The 23,262-nt window shown below is 35.0% G+C and overlaps 1 protein-coding gene across 2 annotated transcripts; it reads right to left on the bottom strand.

Annotated features, from left to right (window-relative positions):
- Nucleotides 1–454: 454 nt before the first annotated feature.
- LOC114169949 (guanine nucleotide exchange factor SPIKE 1) lies at nt 455–23,042 on the bottom strand. Of its 2 annotated transcripts, none has more exons than XM_028055357.1 (30): nt 22,782–23,042; nt 22,531–22,693; nt 20,954–21,081; nt 20,720–20,823; nt 20,550–20,605; nt 20,293–20,390; nt 20,043–20,180; nt 19,060–19,371; nt 17,697–17,972; nt 16,838–17,005; nt 16,531–16,728; nt 16,378–16,421; nt 15,325–15,394; nt 14,419–14,580; nt 12,647–12,754; nt 12,422–12,459; nt 11,526–11,670; nt 9,467–9,593; nt 7,930–8,123; nt 6,335–6,465; nt 5,936–6,011; nt 5,708–5,818; nt 5,064–5,246; nt 4,739–4,882; nt 4,395–4,568; nt 3,709–4,056; nt 3,279–3,611; nt 2,956–3,141; nt 1,297–2,271; nt 455–1,036 (listed from the first exon to the last, which is right to left on the bottom strand). In XM_028055357.1, the coding sequence occupies exons 1-30, from the start codon at nt 22,839–22,841 to the stop codon at nt 782–784; spliced, it is 5,505 nt and encodes a 1,834-aa protein (XP_027911158.1). In that variant the 5' UTR covers nt 22,842–23,042; the 3' UTR covers nt 455–781. The 2 variants fall into 2 exon arrangements, with proteins under 2 accessions (XP_027911158.1, XP_027911159.1); XM_028055358.1 differs by having other exon boundaries at nt 4,395–4,562.
- Nucleotides 23,043–23,262: the final 220 nt, after the last annotated feature.

The following is a 23,262-nucleotide window of genomic DNA, read 5'->3' as shown; positions in this document are numbered from 1 at the left end:
ACATCTTAATACAATGTACTAAATAATAATGTAAACTAAAGTTATAACAAGTGATGAAGATGACTTCGAGGAAATATGAGAAGATTAATTTAGTGTTACGAATAAATTTGAATATATCATTATACAACTAATCAAAATTTCTAAGTGTTTTAATGTACTTAAATTTAAGGCCATTAATGATAATACTCATTGTACCAAGACTTAAACAAAATTCCAATATAAACAAAACAAAGTAAATGCCTAGTTTACCTCTATTTGAATATATCAACAGTATTAAACATTATTTTTTCCAGCCAATGTTCTTTTGTTCATTCATCATCACAGGCCAGTTATGTTTAAAATCTTACATTATTCTAAAGAATTTAAAATTTGATCACTAAAAACAGATGGAACTTGGACCAATATTAACCTGTGTTTACAAGAACACAAATATTTAAGTTTATACTTGAAATCATTTGGCAAAAGGAATTAGGAATAGCTTTTTCTTGATTTGTGAATTAAATGCCCTAGGATTCATTCTCATGTACACAAAATAGTACACATTCACAATATGTGTATGGCTAAACACTTAAAACAATTAAGATATTACACAAATGGCATTCCCCGCACCACAAACTAAAATGGGGAAAGTGGGGAAACTAGAAACATCGTGATACACAAACAGGATGAATCACCTGGTTCCAATAATTCTAAATATACCAACCATGCAATGACAAAGGAAACCAGGAAAAAAAACTCCACCAACACATGGAAGCAATGTTAAACAACACTTGTACCCTTGTCATAGCTCTGAGAGAATGGCAGGGATGTAATGTGATAACTCTGCTGTCAGTGACTGGAAACCATTAACAAGCTGTGTGTGGAAATCCTGATCTTCTTCGCCAATCAATCTGAAGTGTACGCGGATCGCACGTTTACAAACCGCCATGAACTCAAGAAGGGCTGCTATTAGTTGTTGCAGTTCCTGTGACCGCAACCTTGTTGCAGGCTCCCCAGACAAGAAGGCTGTGCAAACACTCAACACTCCGCTATTCACCTGTCACATTACAAAAACCAAAAATAATGCGTGTATGTTCAAATCTGGGTTTTAATTTCAAAAACAAACCAATATTAGCTTTGTCAAGGCCAGTTCAGTAGTTTATTTCAATCAAGCACTAAACGGAATCCCTGGTTTTCCAGTCAAGCCGGTCCATTCCGATTTTTGGAATCAAGAATACTTGTAACCATACTTTTTTCGAAAATAAAGACAGCAGAAAACATACGATACGATAAGCGACTACTAATACTAAAACGTACTTGTACTGCAACACTGCCTTGGAGAATTCTTTGTAGACTCTGAAGTCTTGGAAGTTGATCCCCCTCAGAGCTTCGAGGCTCTTCCAGCTCATTTCTCAATGCAGCTGTTCGTGTTTCAATCATTCCGATTGCATTTTCTACGGGAGAGAATTCAAGGGACTCGGATTTGGTTACCAATAGTCTATTTACTAACGCTGGAAAGGAACCCTCGGTCTGAAGAACAGTGCGTCTCTTCCATTGATCTTCCAATCCACCTTGAGTCTTTCCATTTTTGGTAAATGGGGTGTCAAACAAGAATCGGTCAAATACCCGGGCTCGAACACTTCCAGTAGAGAGGGAGAAAATTCTTTCTCTCCTACTTCCCAAATCTTCATCTTCCATGACTGGATCAACAGCAGTAATCTGAAGGTAACAGACACCAGGCTGTAACTCCTCTGCCTTCACTTGTCTAGAATCTGGAATAATATGCAAAGTGTGATTACCATCCATTCTAGACTCGTATATGTGACTAAGTTTTTCCATTATGTCACCTAGACGTACATCACGAGGCTCACGATAGACATACTCCTTTTTATCAAGTTTCCCAAACCTATCACCATAAAATCCAACCCTGTAGTATGTTGCATCTGTAAAAGGAATTGGGCTAGATTCCTGTTCAAGAATTGATTCATAGATATTGGTAAGTAACGTGTGACATTTAGCCAGCTGTCCATAAGCCCTCCTACTTTTGTAAACTGGGATTACAAGTTCAAGAATGCTTGCACAGAAATGAAAAAGCTCCGCTTGTGAGAAGAGCTTATTAGCAAGCTGCAAGTATTTCACGGCAGAGTCAACAGTTAGTTTTGAAGCACCGTATCCCTCAACTTCAGCGGCAGATGCTTCAGAGGTGATCTCATTGCTGACCATAGGACAAATCTTCCGTAAAGCAGCAACGTGGTCTTTGCTCCACACACCATCGTTTCTGGCAACAAGGGCCTGCATTAAAATTTAAAAATGGTGTAAGAAAAATAGTATTACCATATAAACAACACAAACTTTTCTGCTCTACCCTCGCTCTCCACCCATGGCATAAAGTAAAAATGATAATGGTCCCTAAAATGGAAAGGGCGGCCATTACATTGGTTAAAATATAAAAATATCAATAGTATTTGAAGAATCAAAAGAATGAGCACTACAATTTGGTTTCCTTAGATTTATATTTCACAATGCTAAAATAATTAATAATCTTAGGTTATTTAGCACTATCGCCGGTTTTGGCCAAGGCTTTAATTTTGTCTGACAAAACCACCAAACAATTGGGTTCAAAACATGAAGAAAACGAATGTTATAAAACAGGAAAAAACATCAGCTAGAAGCGGGCAACCTATCTATAACCAAAGTTAACATTCGTTCAAGGACACGAGCAAATTGCAACTTAATTATGCTTAGATAGGAAGAACAAGCAAGATAATTCAAAGCATAATTGGTCTTGTCAGATTTTACTCATAAAGTAAAACATCCAAGAATCATAATTGAAAATCCTCAGTAAAATACATCAATACTTGTAGATCATGCTAACACTAATAAGTTCTGAGTGCTAAATATGTCCATCACGACCATTTATGTATTTTCTGGAAAAAAGTTGTACAATTCATGTATAAATAAATGAATTGCCTTTACCTGCATTACAACACCAGCAACAGCAACAGCACATTGAGCAGCTTCTGCCCAAGATTGCATTTCCTGATGTGCATCACATAGATGAAGCAACCACATTATGTGAAGATCAGGGACTGGGGCAAATGCCATGGCCAGTTTATAGAAGCTTTCAGCTGCGGCATATCTATCCATAGTCATCATGGGGGCCTGAAACAGACATTTTAAACCAATTATTTGCCAACTGCGGCACATTCCAAATAGATTATACCCATTAAATGGCAATTCTGAATAGTACATCTCGCTGCAATTAAAGCCTATAATGATGCATCAATAATAAAACTCACCAATAGTGCATGCTCCAAGCTGCCATCAAGTGCCAAAAGAAGGCTATCAGAGAGATATTTCACCTCACACCAGGACCATCTATTCTCAGTTATTTTTTCTGGTACGGCCACAAGAGCATTCTCAGATAATCCACACTCCTTTAACAGGTAGGAACTTTTAGTTTCATCCTTCATTTCATCTAAAGACCTCCTAAGTCGCCGTGCTTCGCCACTTTCCTCTAGGCTTCCATCAGATCTCATCTGAGTAACTTGCACATCAGACATTAGCTCAGATAATGTGATAATCAACATGACTCTCAATCGTGCTGTCTGCATAAAGTAATGAAATGAACTCTGCACAAATTGGAGAAACCAAAAATAAGGATTACATTAATAGATATGAAACCAAAGGATATAACAATCTATAAAGTTTAAACAGAAGAAAACATACCCTCACAAGTATCTGAAGGCCCACAACTGCCCTTTGCCTAATATTTTCATTTCGGAAAACAGCAAGCCGGAGGAGATGGAAAGTGACTTGTTTTAAAAAACGATCATTTTCCCTTGCCATCAAAGTTGCCCCATGTAAATCAAAAACACTGTTAAATACAGGAAAAAATGCTTTCCAAAATGTCAATGGCTGATTTCTGGATAAAAAGCTCATGAACACGACTGTTATGCAATCAAGTTTTCCATAATCAGTTGCAATGCTGTGGGATTCAGCCATCATGGAAAATTTCTCAGTCACCTCCAAAACCTGAAGACTGACTGAGGCACTCAAATTTTCCTCCCAAAGTTCCTACAATATGTAAACGTCCATAACAAAAGAAAATATAGTCAGTTACCAAAAGTAAAAAAAAAAAAAAAAAAAAAAAGAGAAGCACACAAACAAGAGGGTGGGAATTCTTTCCAAATGAACAGCAAATACATCCAAGTTCAAGAGCCATTGCAGCTGATGATTAATTTGAAATTGTGCATAACAGCATGCAAATCTTTGACCCGTAAAATAAAGTAATAATGAGCATAAAGCATGACCCATAAACAAATTAAAATTTAAAAGCAGAAGGAAAAGTAACAAGGAGCTTCAAGCATGACCCATAAACAAATTAAAATTTAACTACAGAAGGAAAAGTGTACCAATTTCTGTCTCAAAAGTGGATGCAAAGATTCTCGAAGTGCTTGAGCAGAAGCTCCAATCCTAGAAGACTGTGCTTGAGCTAGAGCCTCTCTCAAAGAATATGGCTGGCTAGGGGAGCTTAACTGGGAATTTACTCTCTGCCATAAATACCCGTTATCTGGTGTTCCCTGAGGCTGCCAAAAAAAATTTAATAAATGAGATGCACAAAATGCAGACACCTACATACATCTAGTACTTAAGCCAAATAAGAAAGCATATGCTATAGAAAGATATCAAACAGCAAAAAAACATATTTGAACTCTGTACTAGTACTGGCTAATTAGCTCTTCAGAAGTTGGCTCACCCTGACTTCCTGCCTTGAGGCCTCAGACAGATAGTTGTTGATTGCAGGAGAAAGTCTGTCAGAGTACTTAGGGGAAGCAGGTGCCTCACCTACCGGGTTGCGAGAACTGGAGCCAAGTAACATGCCATCAGCAGGTTTTTTGTGCTGTAAAACAAGACAGTTATCAGAAGAACTATGACATTTGACAAAAACAAGATTAGAGGATAAATAAAGCAATGTTGTCCCAATTAGCACAAATACTCAGCAACATCAAAATTTCAAATTAATCAACAACGAATCACATGATTCGATAAGTGATAACTGACAATTTGCATCATAGTGTAACCTCAAATAGAAGCAAGCATTCCTCCATGAGCTTGAAAAACAATCTAGTCCGGGCAATGCTTTGCTGCCATGCCTTGACAAGGGATGGATCGTCAAGGTTTCGAACTATTTGCAAAATTACAATTGATACTTCACGCTTTTCAACAGCATTGAGGTTGTAGAAAACAGGCATTTCATCCAATATCTGAAAAGACCAGAATAATACATTAGAGAAAGCACATCCAGAAACAGTTTAAAAATTGATAACATAATTAATTAAACAGAAAATCACATTCATTCACCACGTGATATTACAAAATATAGTAACTGATCTAACAATTGTGCCCAACATCATATGGTTCCCACTAGTCACAATTTTACCTCAACTCCACACTTATAATTCCAATTACACACTACATCACATGAGACAAATATTGGTGAAGAATTAAGTTTCTTCTCACAAAGATATCTGATTACTTACGTGTAGGAACAAAACTAAAAAGCACGAAGGGTACTTAGTTAGTATATCAATCATATTATTAGAAATGGATTGAGCTTAATAACTCAAGAGGGGAAGATTTCCCAAGTATGACATCGGAATCCACACAAATGTTTCAACTAAAATAATAAATGCAAGCAAATAATAATTAATATAATTTTACACACCTGTCCAACAAGTGGAAAATATAGTTGAGCAATATACAACTTATCCTCAGGCTTCTGGTATCTCACATCAAACTCATGTTTGCACAAGAGCACTACCAAGATTCTTGCTGCCTACATATTGAATAGACAAGGTTGATAATAGCAAATAAATATGTTATGAACCAGAAAATATAGAACATTGGTCAGGCAGAAGATAATCAAGATTTTACCCTTTCTAAATAAACTCACCTTTGCTCGTAAAGACACATCTTCATGATCCCAAGTAACAAAGAGTTCTTGTATTAATACAGAAGAAAGGTAGTTCCTATACCAATAGAATTGAAATATAAAACTTCAGAGTTTCCCCTGAGCAACGTATACCATACATAAAATTATCACAAGTAAAAACAGATGTTATTCAATATGTTCCAAAGTTGTATTTATCACCTTCCAGTTCAGTAAAGTATCAAAATGTGATAAAGAAAACCAGGTCCAACAGAGAGGTCACCATAGGTATACTACAACTGCTATAATTAATAAACAGTATTGATAGGAGTACATAATGCATAATAGTAGTTCAAAAATTGATTTAAAAATCTGATATTGTGATGTTACTATCTTTGTCAAGGATGAAACATGATAAAGTACCTATCTGAAGGGTCCCTTCCAGGCATTTCCACAAAAAGATCTTGATCACATATTATTTGCAAAAAGGTAAGTTTGCATTCATGAAGAACTGATTGACAAACACCAGAAAACTTGTCAAGATATAATGATACCTGCCACACAATTAAGTTTGCATTAAATAACAGAATTAAAGCAATGTAAAAAGTTAGGAAAAGAACACCAAAATACAAGAGGCAACACTTCCCAACCAAAACAAGATTTAGCATGTACAAGCAACCATCACAATTACAAAATTAGAAAACAGAAGTATAACCTTTAAATAGTGTCTCAAGTATACCAAAGACAAGATACTAATATAATGAACATAATTATAAACACAAACAACTGTCCTACTAACTATCTTTTCATGATACACAGTATGTATAAGACCACAACAAAATAACAAAAGCCTTCCCCCACATAAGGGATATACATGTCCATAGATTCTTCTTCAACTACGGGAATGCAATTTGTATTTGTCCAACTTGTAACAAAGTAAACATATCCAAAGACCTCTTAATAATTTGGTAAACAAACCCAGTGTTTGATCATTTATGACAAAATTAGTGTCGGATAAAGGACAATATCAGTAACCCAAGAAACCCTTTGCAGAAATCTATCAAAAGTCATAATGGGTTATGGCAGTAGTATATCAGACAAAAAAAATTCAATATATTAGAGGGGATAAAGAAATATTTCATTAATTACAATCATGTCAATTAGATTCTCAACTCCTTTATTTGTAACAATCACATTCTCTTAAAAAGGAAACAAAATCTAGTGGAATGAATGTGTAGATTTCCTAAATACCAATAAGAATATTTCCATTCTAACAATCCCCTATTTACAAGAAATATTATTGTTGTTCAAAAATAATAAAAGACAACCTAATAATAAGTCTAAAAATTCAATTAACAATAAAACAAAAACAAAACACCACCACGTTGAAGACTTAAAATAATGACGCAACTGAAGATAAATGTTCTAAACTTTTAATCCTTAGCTCCTCCTAACAAAAAAAGGGTAAGACAAAATAATCCTAAACTACAAATAGGATCTTCCCTTTGCCCTCCTACTTCAGAGAATAAGTATTGAAGGTTTCAGTTTTTCAGAGAATGAATATTGAGAAGAACAATGAAGAAAAAAATAAGGAAAGAAGAGACTAACAAAAGAATTAACGTTGAAAAGGAAAACAACAAAAACAAAAATAGACAAAAAGGAAAGCATTTTAAATGCTAAACAACAAATAATAAACAATTATTAAACAATCCCCCTCAACTTAGAGAATATAAATTTTATATACCAAGCTTCGAACATATAACCTAACCTGAATTTTAGGCCCTCTTAAAGACTTAGTTAGAATGTCTACAAGCTGATCATTATAACTGATCATGTAATTTAACTTAAGTTCAGGATCAACAGTGTATAGCAACACAGACTGAAAAAGGACTGTCTTATGTTAGTCAGAAATAGAAAGTCTTATTTTATAGTTGATATGCATAAGGTATTCTTAAAGGTAAGGAAAAATTAAAACCCAAATACATATAAACGTGGGGAGCAAACACATAAATACATACCAGCTCAAAAACCTGTCGAGGCTCAATGATGGACAGAAGATCATAACAAAAGAAAGCCAAACTACTATTCAAGCGTTTTGCCAAGCTTAAACCCTTCTTACAGCGCTCATGCACTTCAGTAAGAAGGCAATCATACAACTGCATTATACATCTGAATACACCATCCTTCAACTGCATTGGTGGGATATCTTCACCTTTTCAAAATAAAGGGGAAACAAATGAAGAGCAACATTCAAGCCAGAAGCTATGCCAATTAAGAAGTAGTGTAATTCTAAATTTTGGTGTTATTCGTTTGACTTGCAAACACAACCAAAGAAAATAAAAACAAACCCTTTCCAGTGAATCTAATACACACAACCAGCAATGGGAACAACCAAACTATATAATACGAAACCCTTAGGAGCTATAAGGTTGGCTTAGTGGTAAAAATTGAAAGGTAGGGTGGGAGACGTTGTGCGTTCAACTCCCCTACTAACATTTGGGGGCCATAAGGTTGGTTTGAAGGGTTTAGAAGGAAGGGTGGAAAAGAATGTGAGTTCAATTCCCCCCACTAACAAAATACTAAAAACTAACATTTGTTGATGAAAAAAAAAAATAATACTAAACCCTTGAGATGCATACTTGTATTGATTAATTTGACTTGTAAAGTCCATTTTGACAACAGGCCTAACACATGGTCAGACACATACATGTAGATCTCAGTTTTCAAAAGTTGGCTAACTTCAAGAAAGTGCCAAGAAATCCAGATATTGACATATAGAGTGGAAAGAGAAGTGTATTAAACTAATAAATGTGATTCCAAAATCTGTGCATGAAAGAATAACAGATACGACCATAGAAAGAGTTGTTCAGATGAAGGCCCACATCCATGTTTCAAAAGTATGTGTTACATGAATGAAGAACACAAAAAATTGAACTAAAATAATTTTGTAAATATAATCTTTCTAAAAGAAACTTCTAATTAAACTGTGGTTTGAGAAAAAATTATTCAATATCTGATTTCTATTGTACTGTAAACAGTCAAGCTGTTACTTGACTGTTTGTTGGACGAAGTTAGTTTGATTAGTTAGGATACACAGTCAACTATAACTAGCTGAATATATTATATTTACATCATAACTTGGCTTCTCAGAAATACAATTTATACTTCCATCTCTTAATTTTCTCTCTGAATTATCTTTTATTGAATAAAAAATTATTGAATGGTTTAGCATTTGATAGATTTACAGCAATGTAGTTTGATCCCACCACATCTACATGTATAACAACCTAATTTATTTAATGCATTTTCTAAATAGGTCAGACCTATTTTACCTATCTTTAAAATTTTCAAACAGCCCAGACAAAGAAAAACCCATAGAGTTTTTTGAGCCAGGATTGAAAGATCTAGTCCTTAAACCCAAGTTTGTTTCCCCAACTCCAACTATACCAATATTCCTCATAGTGGTATAACAAATAGGAAGGAATTAGGGAGAATTGAAAAGGATTAATTTTTTTAAAAAAACCTTGCATTGATCAAACAAGCTTTCAAAGGTACCTATTGGAAGGCTGTGATAGAACAGGCGAGTCTTCTCCAATGCCATTGATTTAACAATTAATTCCAGAAAAAACCAAGCCATAGCCAAAACATCGTCATACACAGGTCCAACACGATACCCTTTTGCCTGCAATATAAACCCATTTTATTCACTACCATGAAGGTTGAACAGAAACATATATTTGAGAAATTCATCCAAATACTAAAAGTTGAACAAAAAAGAAAGTCAAAATTAGGGAGCAAAATTAGAACGGTGATCAAGTATATGCGTAATGTATGCAATGTTGGTCTCATTGATGAACAGGAAAACTAAGGACGACAGCTAACTCAGCATTTCTGATATTTTATTGTGTACGTTACTGTAAGCACCCAAGTCCAGGTACCCTCCCTTCAAAGCTAGCTGCGTCAGGGAGGAAACTTGATCGAATGAGAAGACTTGAAACACAGTGTATTCAACCTACATTGTTGGACTTTTATTGATGTATATATAGGATACAAAGAAGAGGCAAGGCATTTGCCTAAAACCCTAAAGTTGGTTACACACATAAGAAAAATAACCATCATGTCTAAATAAACCGAAATACATTGAGAGAATTCATCAATAAAAGTTACTAAATAATTGACACCTGTTGAAATAAAAGAACAAGATTCACAATCTAAAGCTTGAATGCGTTTGAGACTAGAAATCATCATATTCAATTTCGAGAAACTTGGCTGATGCAGACGATCATGTAAAGTTTGAGGATTGAAGTTGCAAGATAATAAAGACCACATGCCATGCTCTTGTATAACAAAGAAATTAGCAGTAGCAGTAAAATAACAATTTAAAGAACGGATCAATTGACTTGGAGAAATTAAATGTACGAACAATGAGGAATGAACACGACAATTTAAATTTAATGAATGAGATAAGGAAACTTGGTCAACTCCTTAAGATGTCACTTTAGATTCATTAGCAACAGTAACAAGATGAGAAACTTTTGGGTAAGAAATGGAGGAAAATGAAAAAATGTTACTAGAAATATGGTCTAAGACACTTGAATCAAGAATCCATACCCTACACTGATTGACAAATGCATGGAGTTGACACTTGGAATTGAAAAGGATTGACCTTGATATTGATTCTCACACTTGTACCTCAAAAATTCTTGGTACTCTTGATCAAAATTTTTAGATTTAGAACTTTGCAATTTAGACACATGAGCAGCCTCGGCTAGAAAACGTTGTGAGGGATAAAAGTTTTCTTGGGTATGACCCATTCCCTTGCAATATGAGTATTCCCAATTCTACCACCACGTCCTCCCTAAATGATTTGATCTCCACCTCTTCCACAAGGGACTGCCACATTTCAATAACTTCAAGTGAGACCAAAACAAAGACACGTGATAAAAAACGTGACCAAACATACTTAACAACTCCAAGTATGTTGAAATAGAGAACAAAGGTCAAGGACAGGATCAAAGAATGCTAGCTAGTTCTACCAAGGTCATGTGACGTCACTCTTCTGGTTAGAGGGCAACATATGGTCTTCACGCACCCGACAAGAGCACCCAAAGAACATGTGGGTGGCAGTGTTTCAAATTCCTTGACAGGGAAGGTTGGTCTTCACTCATCAAGATGCACCCGATCTAGTGCTCGCTAAAGAGAAAGGTGGAGGACAACAGAAAATGACGGCTAATGAAGTCACTAGGTTGGTCGCTGTTCGTCAAGACAAGACCACACGCTTGTCAGAGAAAAAAGACAGTGAATGGTTGCAAACAACTGTCTAATGGTGGTGAGTGACTATTTCAACATAAAATTACCACAACAGCAGGATTGATCCGCTTGACTTTAGAGATGGCCACAAATTGGTGAGCATGCTCAAAGCTGATGTATGTTTTTATATATAAAAGGATGAGTACAAATACATCTCGAAGAGGAAGGCTTCAGCCTATATCCTTAACCTAAAGCTCAAAAAACTGGATTTTATGTAAGTTGAACAACAAAACAACATCACCTATTTCAACAACCACCAGCATGGGGTAGAGGAATAAACGAATGATAATGAACATGCCAGTACCTTACTTCGTGCCAAGCTTCCCCAAACAGTGGACAGACCGGGATATACAGGTGGTTGACGACCACCAAAATCATCAAAAGCACAGTCAACATAGTTGACTAGAAAATGATTTCTTTCAGCATCATCAACCGACTCCTGCTGCACCCTACATTAAACTCACATATTACAAACCACATATACAAAACCTAAGTTTCCCACAACATTAAAAGGATACAAACAATTGTCAAATCAAAGATTTAATGCCTAAGAATTCATGTATCTTTTTCCCTTCTTATTTTCCGTTTTCCGTATCTGGTTACAGAGTGAGACATATTGCATGCCTATTTACTAATTCCATGTTACACAAATACCATGAACTACAAGTAATAACAAAGGTAACAAATACTTTCTGGTTGCCCGAAGTTCTCCCATTCCAAGTGTCCGTCCTTCATAGAGGTTTGATCAAGAAACTGTATTTGAAGTTCTTAATACCTCTATATAAGCAAAGGTGTGCACCAATTAAGGATCTCAAACACAAACAATTTACTCTAGGCAAAGTCATTAAGAAAATAAAGTACTATAGTATAGTAATTCTGCTGGAAAGCCACTGTAATTGTGGTCTCCCCTAGCAAGCCTTATTGTTGTCTTTTTGGAACAGTCCTGATCGCAAGAAGGGAATTTTTAGTCTCACATTGAGTAGAGATATGACTTAAATAGAGCTTAAGCAAAAATTCTAAGCACAAATCAAAGAACAAGAGCTCCTAAACCCAATGAAAGATTTATATATGAAAACACCAAGAGCTGTTGTTAAAAGTGAAAACAGGAAACTTTTCTTCAACCCAAACAGCCCCTTAATTTGTTTTCAAACATCAAATTCAATTCATTTGACTTGGATCAAATATAGCTAAAAGGCATACCTGGTTACAATATTAACCATGGCCCGAAATGCAGCAACCTGAAAACAATAGTGGAAAGGTAAGTATCATAAAGAAGCAAACCACTTGAGCAATGAGAGAGAGAGAGAGAGAGAGAATTAACCAATAAAATATAAAGGCATACAATAACAGTAAATGCAACTCCAGGGCACTTTTATCAAAAAAACGTAACCAAAAAAAAAGAACTGAACTAACTTATTTGCAAACCTGGAGTGTTTCTCCGCCATTGCCAATAAGATGAAGTAGCATGTTAAGAATTGGGTGAAGAAACTGAAGTAAAGCAGTGGAATCAACATTCTTCAAACTATTAATAGCCTGCATCCAGAATAAGTGAATCTTAATCATTCGAAAAAGAGAAACCCATGAAATATGTATACATTGTAAAAGAAATCACACAGCAATCAGTACATCATCAGACAGCCAACAATCTGTTTACAAATAGCTCAAAACCTAGAACTTTTCTAAAATTGTTTAAATTTACAATATATTATGAAAGGCTTGGTCGTGGACTTGATAATAGAACCTATATGACCAGAAGATTGCTAACCCCATTCTAACAAGAAAAGGATGATTTTCTGCATGAAGACGAGGAATGAATGCTGACCAAGCTTCAAGTCCTTCGGCATGGAAATGCAAATTAGATATAATAGTAAGGTACCATTTGGAAAATTTGTAAATAGTACAGAACATACCACAAGTTCTATCCTATGCTTGGTTCACCTTTATAAAATCTACATAATATAAACATGGGCTTTTAAAAGGTTATAAACTTCATTCCTTTGGAAAAGGTGGAACCAAATACAATAAAACAAAAAAATTATTACAAAATAAAACGACTGCAATGATTTTGTCCTATTTTTTCCTCTATCGGGAAATGTGATACTAAAGATGAAGTTTCCTTCGGTATCAATTGAAAGGTTAGGAACGTTGACCTGTTTATCTTTTCACTTTTGTAGGAAGAAATGTTTATCTTATCATTGTCATATTGAAATACTTATAATACATTAAAAGGTTCCTGCTGAAACAGTTTGGAAAGCCGTTATATGTAAAGAACACCTGAGAGAGGATCAATGGAGAATTGAGATACCATCAAGAGCTATTACTTTTTTCCAGTCTATCGTTCCTATAACTATTATCCTATAAAGAAAACTTACGATAAATCTATAAATTTATCCATTAATCCCAGTTAAGTTACATTAGAACATGAGTTAGAACTTAAATCAATCCAATAATATGAGGATTAACCCTCACTTACATCTATGTTGGTCATTTTATTATCGATATGGGATCTTTAACACTGCTCTCAACAATGAGAATTTGAAATCTTGAGTATGAAGTTTGTAAGACTAGACATCTAAAAATGTATAATGGCCAAATAGTGGTTGGTCAGAAGGCCTAACAACACTTGCTATTATTTTCAGACTTTATCTCTACTCAATATGAGATTTGGGTTGTTCCCAATGCATCCCCCCCTCAGACCCATCACTATTGAACTTGGTGCATTTATAATATGGAAGGTGGCTCTTTTCATATTTAAAGGATGGGCTCTAATAACATCTTAAAAATGTAAGATGGCGGTTGCCCTTCACTTGTATACTCTATTTTAGTCATATCACTAGTCAAGGTAGGATCTCCAAAAAGCTGTAAAAAACCAATAATGATTTTACCAACATATGAGTGGAAAACAGTGAGAAGCAAAGACAGCTAATTTATGGTTTCCATCAACCATTTTTTCGTTTCTGCACTACTGAAAACAATTATTTATAAAAAGAAAGAGCACTGAGACATCATCATGAAGCACGTAGCAAGTATACATAAGTCAAAAGGATCCAATATGTCCCCTCCAGTTCAAGAATGAAAATGAAAAAGTAGCCCCCCAAAATGAGTACAATATACAACGTACACACAAATCCAGAATAAACAAATACAATAAACAAGAACACCAAAATCACAAAAAAAAGGCTAGACAAGAATGATACCTCCAGAAGTTCAGAACCCCATGGTGGACTTGTTCGAAGAGTGTGCCGATCATATTCAAGAAAGAAATCTCTAATACGTTCATTGATAGGGTATAACGAAGAACAAAGTCGTAAACGCAATCTGAAGACACTTTTCCCATCTTCCAAATAATCCAATCTCTCCTACAGAAATAAGAACTCAATATAAAATGTGCTGAGTTCAAAATTCAAATATAATAATAGAAACCAATCCAGAGCCACATAAAATCAAGAGCAGTACAATACAATTCAAAGACCAGTAACCATCATTGCAATTTTAAAAGAAATAGACAACCATACTATAAGTTTACTAATGCATGAAGCACCATTCTAATAAGTTTACTAATGCATTAAATATTCAAAGACAACCATCATTGTTTTGAATATTTAATATCCTCCAAAATTGTGAAAACTTAAAATGTCCTGGTATTGGGGGAGTGCAAAGCCTTGTAACTAGAATTCCATACTTCCAATAGGGGAGTTCAGGACTCAACTCCTATACATTGCGATTGGGTCTTAACAGTTATGTCAGGATTGCTTAACATATGTAAAAAAGTTAACTCACTAAGTTAACTTGATATATTTGTTCAACTTCTTGTTTTCACCACTGATGTAAGATACACATATAAATGAATGGATTAGCTACGAGATCATTGAACTCTCCTAGGCATTTTTCATATTCTCCAGTCTCAAGTAGATATAACTTAAAAGAGAGGTTTTGAACAATTAAATGAGGAACTCTTCACCCTTTCATAGAACTCTTAAACAAAGCAAACCTTCCTATTTTTCGACCAAACATACCATCAGTTCACAGAAACCAGAGAGAAAAGGAATAAAGTAACGCATGAAATTTAATTAACATATATGCGTACGGTAATAAACACACACCCGTCCTGAATCCTGTAGATAGTGAGGAACCAATTCTCTCATAATTGGAAGATTTATTTCCGACCGCAGCCTGTACAGAACAACAAAATCATAAGCTGCCATATACCAAATTAGGAGTATAAGTGCCTTTTTGGTGACAATTTTATGGGACTACTTCTCTTTTTTAGAAAAAAAAAAACACGCTAGTAAACTGAGGGAAAAGAAAAGAAAAGAAAACATTTTGGCCGCAAAGTACAGAACAGACTATGCACCAAGCCTTCAAGACAAAACTAGTTCTTAGAATATAAAAAGAAAAATAGGAAATGGAGAAAACATAAATGAAGAATCACATTGGCAAAAAATATTGAGTATCATCTGGACTGAAACCATACCAACGAGAGACCTTATCATAAACGATGTAGCAAATAAAGATTTCCAATGCAAACTTTTTATATTTTTTTTTCAGTAAATAATCCCGCAAGCTTTGTATTTTGGTTAGCATGCATAGAACATATCTTTCACCGCCTCACACTCAAATTGGTGCTTATAATCAACTAATTGCTCATGCACATATGCTATAGGCTGAGCTTTTCATATGACCAGTTTGAATTAGTAGTTAATCTGCTTATGGATAACATCAGAAAAGATATATAATATAACCAGCATGCCATAAGAATACAAAAAGAAGTAAATCTTTCCAACTCATCAGATGTAAAATTTTAGATCCAGCCTTGCCATGAACACTGCTAATTGTTGTAAATAAAGGTTTATTAGGATAAAAATATCTTTAGAAACTTCCTATTTATTTAAGCATATTTTATTTCCTTATTTTAGAGATGTTGATTGTTACAAAGAGAGGAGCTGAGAATGCAATCCATGTGATAGTTATCAATAAAACTTTCCTGATTCCCTACGTAGTTCAAGTGTAATTAAAATAGTAATTGAGAATGATATGGTAACCAACCAGTACATTTTAGTTTCACTAAGCAACAGCAACCACCCAAGAACTACCATTAGATAATATTAACACTTAAGCTTAATCATAGGAAAAAAGACCAAATTAAGGAAACATACTGAGCATGGGAAGATAAAGGAAGTGCTGCATATCCAATTACTACCTGTAAATAAGTATAATTCTGAATCATCAATATTCAGCCCCAGACACCAGTGGTAAAATGAAAGGAATGAAAAAATAATAAATTGAGTTGAATGCGTGAATGAATTTACTGGCTTCGGAGATTCTAATTTCGTTTGCAGATCAACATGAAATAAAGTAAATAGAAGGTGGTGCGTTGGTGTCCACATAGCAGGGAGGGAAAGTTTAATTTCATCATGGTAGCAAGCAACCCTAGCTCCAACAGCAATTTGGGTGTGACTCCACTTCTGGAGAGATGCATCCAGACCTGGATCTCTAGGATATATTGCCTGAGCAGATTGAGTTACATACAAAAAAATAAAAAATAAGATGAAAGTGTATAAAGAGCAACGAAATTCCTTAAGTAAAATAATAAGGAAATAAAATAGAGGACACTACCTCCAATGGCTGCCTACGGATATCACCATCATCCTCCCTGAGTTCAACCCGTATAAATAAATTCCTTTTCCTACCCAAACTTAGTGTCAACGGATACACGTATAGGCAGTGAAAAAGTTGCAAAAAAGGCTCGTTTCTTGTTGTAGTGCGGAAGTCAAATGCATGGAACTATATTTTAATCAATATAAAGCACATTAGCAGAGGCCTGGCATATATAAATAGAATTACACAAAAACCACAGTATCATCACCACCATAGCAAAATAAAGCACTGTTGACATCATTGTCTTAACCAAATACAACATAGACTAGTAAGATTAGAAGATTCCTAGTGAAGTGAACAAGATGAGCAGAAACAACCAAGAAAAAAGACCAAGTTTTGAAAATTAGGCCCTCCTTTAATTGTTTCAAGAATATACACAAATTTCGTCTTCTGCTATGACTAAGACATAAATCATTCAACAATTAAACCCGTATGACCAGAAATGTCCAATTTAGGACAATTCTGCATGTACACCCCACATCATTAAGGCATTTGGTGTACCAATGCACGAGTTACTATCTTTTAATAGCTAGTAACTTTATTCTCTTAATTTACTCAACAATGATAAAACTTAACACCATGGTACAGTACACTATAAAGCTGTCTCCATGATCATACACTAAAATGTCCATAATTACCACTATCTTCCTTGCAAAGACCAAGTCTAAAAAAAATATCAACCAGAACTCAGCTACAAATTCACTTCTAGGACAAAATCTATTATTAATTCTTTAAAAAAAGTAAGTTCTACTCTACGAAAACTAATCCAATCTACTAACTAAAGTCTGTCAGCTCGATAAAAAGACATAATACTTACATCATCAGCATTAAAATCTGAATTTCCATGTTGAGTTGCTCCATTTCCGGAAGCTGGAGATATTACCCTGGGGATGCTACCCTGAGGATCATCACCACCATTACTAGTATACTTTCCAGAAAGTGAATCTGCAACACGGTCCCCTGGATCAACAGAATCATTGGTTATACTTCCACTTTCTGACACATTCTCCAAATCAGCATGGGAAATCTGGTGTTTCTCAATTTCCAGTCTCAAAACACCTTTGACCGGTTTGTGCACCTTCCGTTTAGGATCCTAAACATTTTTCATGAAATACCAACCACAACAAACAGATCAGAGTTCAACTCTACTTTTTTAATCATAGCAATCATACAAGTCTGTCTTCTCAAGAAAAGAAAAAATGCAGTTACCAAAAGTTGAGACTTAACAACATAAGAGGCACAGCAGTGTCATATGGACCAAACCTAGACTTCTACATAACCTTTAGAAACCCAAAAAATTAGACCAATTAAAACTGTTAAACAATATGAAAGAGAGAAAGGCATTGAACTTAAACTGTGTTTCTCAAATAGCACGAATGTTTTATTTATATTGAGAAAATAGAGGAGATTTAATATCTCTACAGGAATAAATAAAAATGCTCCTAATAATACATATATAATCTATAAATTCTAGATTATATAGGATCTGCTCCTTGCTTATATAATTATAACATAAACAAATTTGAGTTACATATATTGAATAAAACAAACAATTGATCATAGAGGACGATGCAATCACAAATTAACATTTTAATCTCATGGAGGAATAGACAAACAAAAACCAAATAAGAGGAACAAATAAATAAATATTTAAAGCATACTAAATAAGTGTAATACAGTGCATATGAACAAAACCGATGAAACAAAAAATAATGAAAACCTATGAGAAGAAAATTCAATAAATAAATAATATTTTAATGCATGCTGAATAATTGTAATATCACGCTATTGTCAGAGTCATTGGAAATGGATCTTGACTAGCATTTAAAAAGAGGTTATATGGCTGTCCAGATCCATCAGTACTATTCATAATCACAAGTTATGCATTTACGGCTGCTGGAAACTGTTTCCATACTTATTTATAGCATAATTAACATCTGGGTATAGTGGCTGGCTTATCATTATCCTAGGGTTATACTTTTTAGCTTTACTATTAATGTACTTCAATCTGAATAATAATAATAATAATAATAATAATAATAATAATAATAAATAATAGAGAGATGCAGGGTGCCTACTAACACAAGCAGTTCACCAAATCTCTATTTTCTTCAGCAAATTAAGCAAGAAATTTTGTTCCTGAAGAACAAAATCAAAGACAGGAAACCTGAAACGCACACCTGAAGTGATTCCTCCGTATAGCATTCTTTTACTTTATTTAACGTTGAAACCTCAACTACCACAGAATTTCCATTAGAGTAACTCAGCTTTCCATCTAAAGACATTTTTGCACTAGTCTCAAAAACACCTTCATGAGTACTTGAACCAGATACACTTGGAGCAAGAGGGCTGCTCGGGGAAGCAGGCCCTACTGAAGCTGCACCAATACTGCTATCAAATAATGATACAATGGTCCATGCGAAGGACTCTTTGTAAGGCATGATTTTAGACCACACCTGCAGTTTTTGCTTCTCTCTCTCAGTCAAGTGCACCTGTCCAAGTGAAGTGAATGTTAAAAGCCCATCCAATGCATCATTTCACACACAAAAGTCACCCAGTAAACTACACACCTAAATAAGCAAGAACCACATTAAGCAAGAAAAAAATTCATGAACCAAATTAATTTCTAGAGAAAAAAATATAGAGTACAAGCCAGAAAATGCAGTTTAGGACTTGCTCTCAATTCAAATTTTAATTTAAATTTTGTTACCAGCATCGTATCGTATGAACACCTGTCCAAAAAAACTAAATAAAAACAAATAATGTCTTTCCTCCATTTTTTGAATTGTCCAAGACCAAAAGCACATTAATGTTTTCAGTTAAAAGCCTAGTTCAAGTGCCTAGCTTCCCATTCTTTATTAATGTGTTTTCCTGCTGCAGCATATGGTTTCATTACATCTTCAAGTCCCATATAAAGGAAATTACACTTCTACTCTCCCTTTTCTCTCTCTTCTCCTTACCGTTTTTCACAGTTTCCCTATATAAAGAGCAGATCCCCAAGGAGGATAGTCAATATCTTCACCTTACTTGTGAAATCATACATTGTGGGTCCAAAGGATGCTCCTATATACTTTATGTACACGCATAATAGTAGATGCTCTGCTGAAAATTCTTAGCTAAAGCACAAAAATAGACAACAAAGGGGAAAAATGGCAATACATACTGGATCTTTACGTGAATAAACAGAAGCAGTAACCCCGCCATCTTCAGTAGCATGCTTCTCTAACTGGATTAACAAACAAACTGAAGCAGATGGTGCATCTAAGTAAAAGACTGCACGAGGTTCATATGTAATTTTGGCCTGGCAATTGTAAAAAACGGGGGGATGGGGGTAAATCATGGTCACTTCAAAATCATCCATTGATTTCATATATTAAAAATCCACAAAATAATTTTGAACTTGCATAGCTTACATCCTGCATTTCTGTTGGTAAGATGTGAAAGTAAAAGTCTTCTGACAACTTTTCTCTTCTCTCCCTATTGTATAAGCAAATTGTACCATAAAAGGGCTCTACAAATCAAGAGAACAGAAACAGAGCACCGTGTCAGACACTTGAACCCACTTTCAGCATTAACACTAAAATAATGGTATAGCATTGGCAGCTGCATAAAGAGATGAAGCAATTTGTCTACCACGTTATCCCACCAATGTCAACAACATAACACTCACCAACCAATCCTGCTTGAAATTGTAAAGACTGAACTTTTACAGATATCTTCATTCCACTGACATGCCGAACAGAAAAGGAATGACAAAGAAAAACTTAGTTGGGCCAGAACAACGGCAAAAGAAGATCAAAATATACTCTACTCAGAAACAACTTCTAACGAATGCCATACTGCGATATAGGAGTTTCCGGTATTCTTTGTCCAAATATCAATGCCCTCTCATTTTCCCAATCAAATGCAGGTTCATAAGCAGGAAGGGGAGATTGACCGATATGCTGCACATTCAAGTAAATAAATAAATAAATAAAACCAAAATCTGTATCAATAAAGTTTCTACAAGCTTGAATTGTAAAGTAGCAGAGAATCTCCAACAGAATAAAAACAAGGAACTAAACCATCAACAACCTTTGGAGTATCCGCATGCAGCAAGTCACCATCTGCACCTTCCGGAAACTGCCTTCCTGAAGTACTTGGTGCATCATCTTCACTAATATCATCACCCTTCGTTCGCCTTGCCCCAGCAAGCCGCATTTCTGCATACACCAATAATTTCGTTCAAAAAAGCACTTCCTACAATCATTAATCACCCATATGCTATCCAGTGTGTTATGATGCAAAATGAGAAAGTTGGTATGATGAAGAAGCAGAGGCGAAAAGAAAGAGAAGTACCCCTTTTTAACACACAAAACCCCTTTTCCATATACCATTGTCATATCCATTATTAGTATTAGCCAGTTTACATTAACAAAATTTTGTTGGTCCAAATGGAACTAGACTTGAATCTCTTAATCAAGGTATCGCTGATTTTAGCTTTGTAGAAAGAACATGGTTGGGAGTAGAGACGACCTCAAAAAAGGTGATTAGGTTTCTCAGCAAAGACTAGTAATAAACAGATGGTGAATACTCTGCACACCAATCAAGATGACAAAATATACACATTTCAAAATTTAGAAAAATGAAAGCATAAAATTGCAAAATGCAGAAGCTAGTATGACAAAAAAGAAAAATAAGAAGAACAACAACAAAAAAATAATGAGTTTCTCTATAAGCTAAAATTAGTTTACACAGAAGGTAATAATAAAAATTAAAAGAAGCTATACGAAAAGTGAGTCAAAAAATTAACTTAAGCATAAGCTAATTTTAGCTTATGGAGATGCTAGTTTCAATTTTTCTTCCTATTCTTCTCGTCTAAAAGTTCTTAGGAAGAAAAAGCGGACTCAAGATGCATATACTAAAAACACTAACTGCAAATAAACACAACCCTAAACCCACCACCCACATAATCTAGAGAGTGTTATGACACAGAATAGAGAAGCTGGTGTGTTAAACAAGAAGCAAAAATAAAAAACAAATAAAAAGTCCAAGAGAAATAAATACCGATATCAGTTTCACATACTATTATTAGCATTATCCCAGTAACTAACTACGTTCCCATATAAACCCGGTTTCACAATTTTAACAAAGGTAAAAACAAGAAATAGCAGAATGGAAAAGGTCGTGCTACGATAAAATTATACGAAAGTACTCTTTGGAGAAAATAAATTAAACTAGGTTTTTTCTTTAAGCTAAAATTATATCATGCATGAAATTAAAAAACTAGTTAGTATAATTTTTCTCATGTTAACTTCTCCAAAAGCTTATTTTTTTAACTTATGCTAAAGAAACTCGGTTGATCTTTCTTTCCGGAGAATATTATCAAAACAAATAGTAAACTGACACAACGAATGGAGAAGGAGCAGAAGACAAAAGTAATAAAAGAAAGATAACACCAGTCTCCGTCCATGTCACATGCTATAACTAGCCCTATCCCATTAATTAACCACACTCACATTTAAAGCCCATTTCACTATTTCCAAAAATAGAAAAACAAAAATCGCATAATGCAGAAGCTAATAAGATTATAAAAAGTAGCAAATAATTATACATAATTAAAATAATTTGAAAAGAGAAAGAGAGATAGAGGGAGAGAGAGAAACAAATACCGGTCTCAATGTCAGTGTCAGGGCCTTCATATATCTGGTTCTGAAACGACGGCGTTCCAACGGAATCATAGTGTCCATACTTGTTCTCATCCTTGACCCAATCCGTGGTATAGCAATGGACCAGTTCGTTGAGGTGCGGCCACTGCTCCAGATTCTCCTCAAACTGCACAACACAACACAACAACCAAACCACGTGTCACTTAGAAAAAAACAGAATGTTTCCACTAGGACTCGCTCCACCGGTTACCTACCGTGTTGCGCCACCGCGTGGTGGCCGGCGTGGCGTCGCGGCGTTGCCGGAGGTGGAGCATCGTAGATCTAGGGTTTTCCGTACGAGAAACGCGGCAAGACGGCGTCGCTTCGGGATCAGAGGTTAGAGAGACTGCGCGCAATGTGGAGCATTAGCTGGATCTGGAAGAAGGCGAAGAAGCATTGCGAGAAAGATGAGAGAGAAGCAAAAGAAAAAAGTTGTTGAAGTGCAGAGAAGAAAAAGAAGAAGAAGAAGAGAGAGAGAGAGAGTGAAATGAAGTCAAAAAGAAGTCCAAAGAGAGAAAACTCCAAAGAGGGTTCATATGTACACAGCAGAGTGGTGTCGGACCCAATGTCTCTTTCTATTATTTTTTTCTGAACTTCATTATTCTGATATGCTATATTCTCTACAGTTTCAAAAATTTCAAGAAAAAAATATCACACTTTTCCTTTTATGTATGCAAAGATATAATATAATAAAAT

Source organism: Vigna unguiculata, chromosome 11, assembly GCF_004118075.2.
Source record: "Vigna unguiculata cultivar IT97K-499-35 chromosome 11, ASM411807v1, whole genome shotgun sequence".
Taxonomy (NCBI): domain Eukaryota; kingdom Viridiplantae; phylum Streptophyta; class Magnoliopsida; order Fabales; family Fabaceae; genus Vigna; species Vigna unguiculata.
The sequence above is the reverse complement of the archived record's forward strand: the minus strand, read 5'-3'. Positions and strand labels throughout refer to the sequence as shown.

Bases quoted from the DNA above. Each gene is read 5' to 3' on its own strand.
- LOC114169949 (XM_028055357.1), bottom strand. From the start codon at position 22,841: ATGCTCCACCTCCGGCAACGCCGCGACGCCACGCCGGCCACCACGCGG. The intron at 17,006-17,696 runs GTAAGTATTATG...ATTAAAATATAG, and splicing joins CAGATTTTAATGCTGATGAT to TTCCATGCATTTGACTTCCG. The intron at 5,819-5,935 runs GTGAGTTTATTT...TTCAATATGTAG, and splicing joins ATGTGTCTTTACGAGCAAAG to GCAGCAAGAATCTTGGTAGT.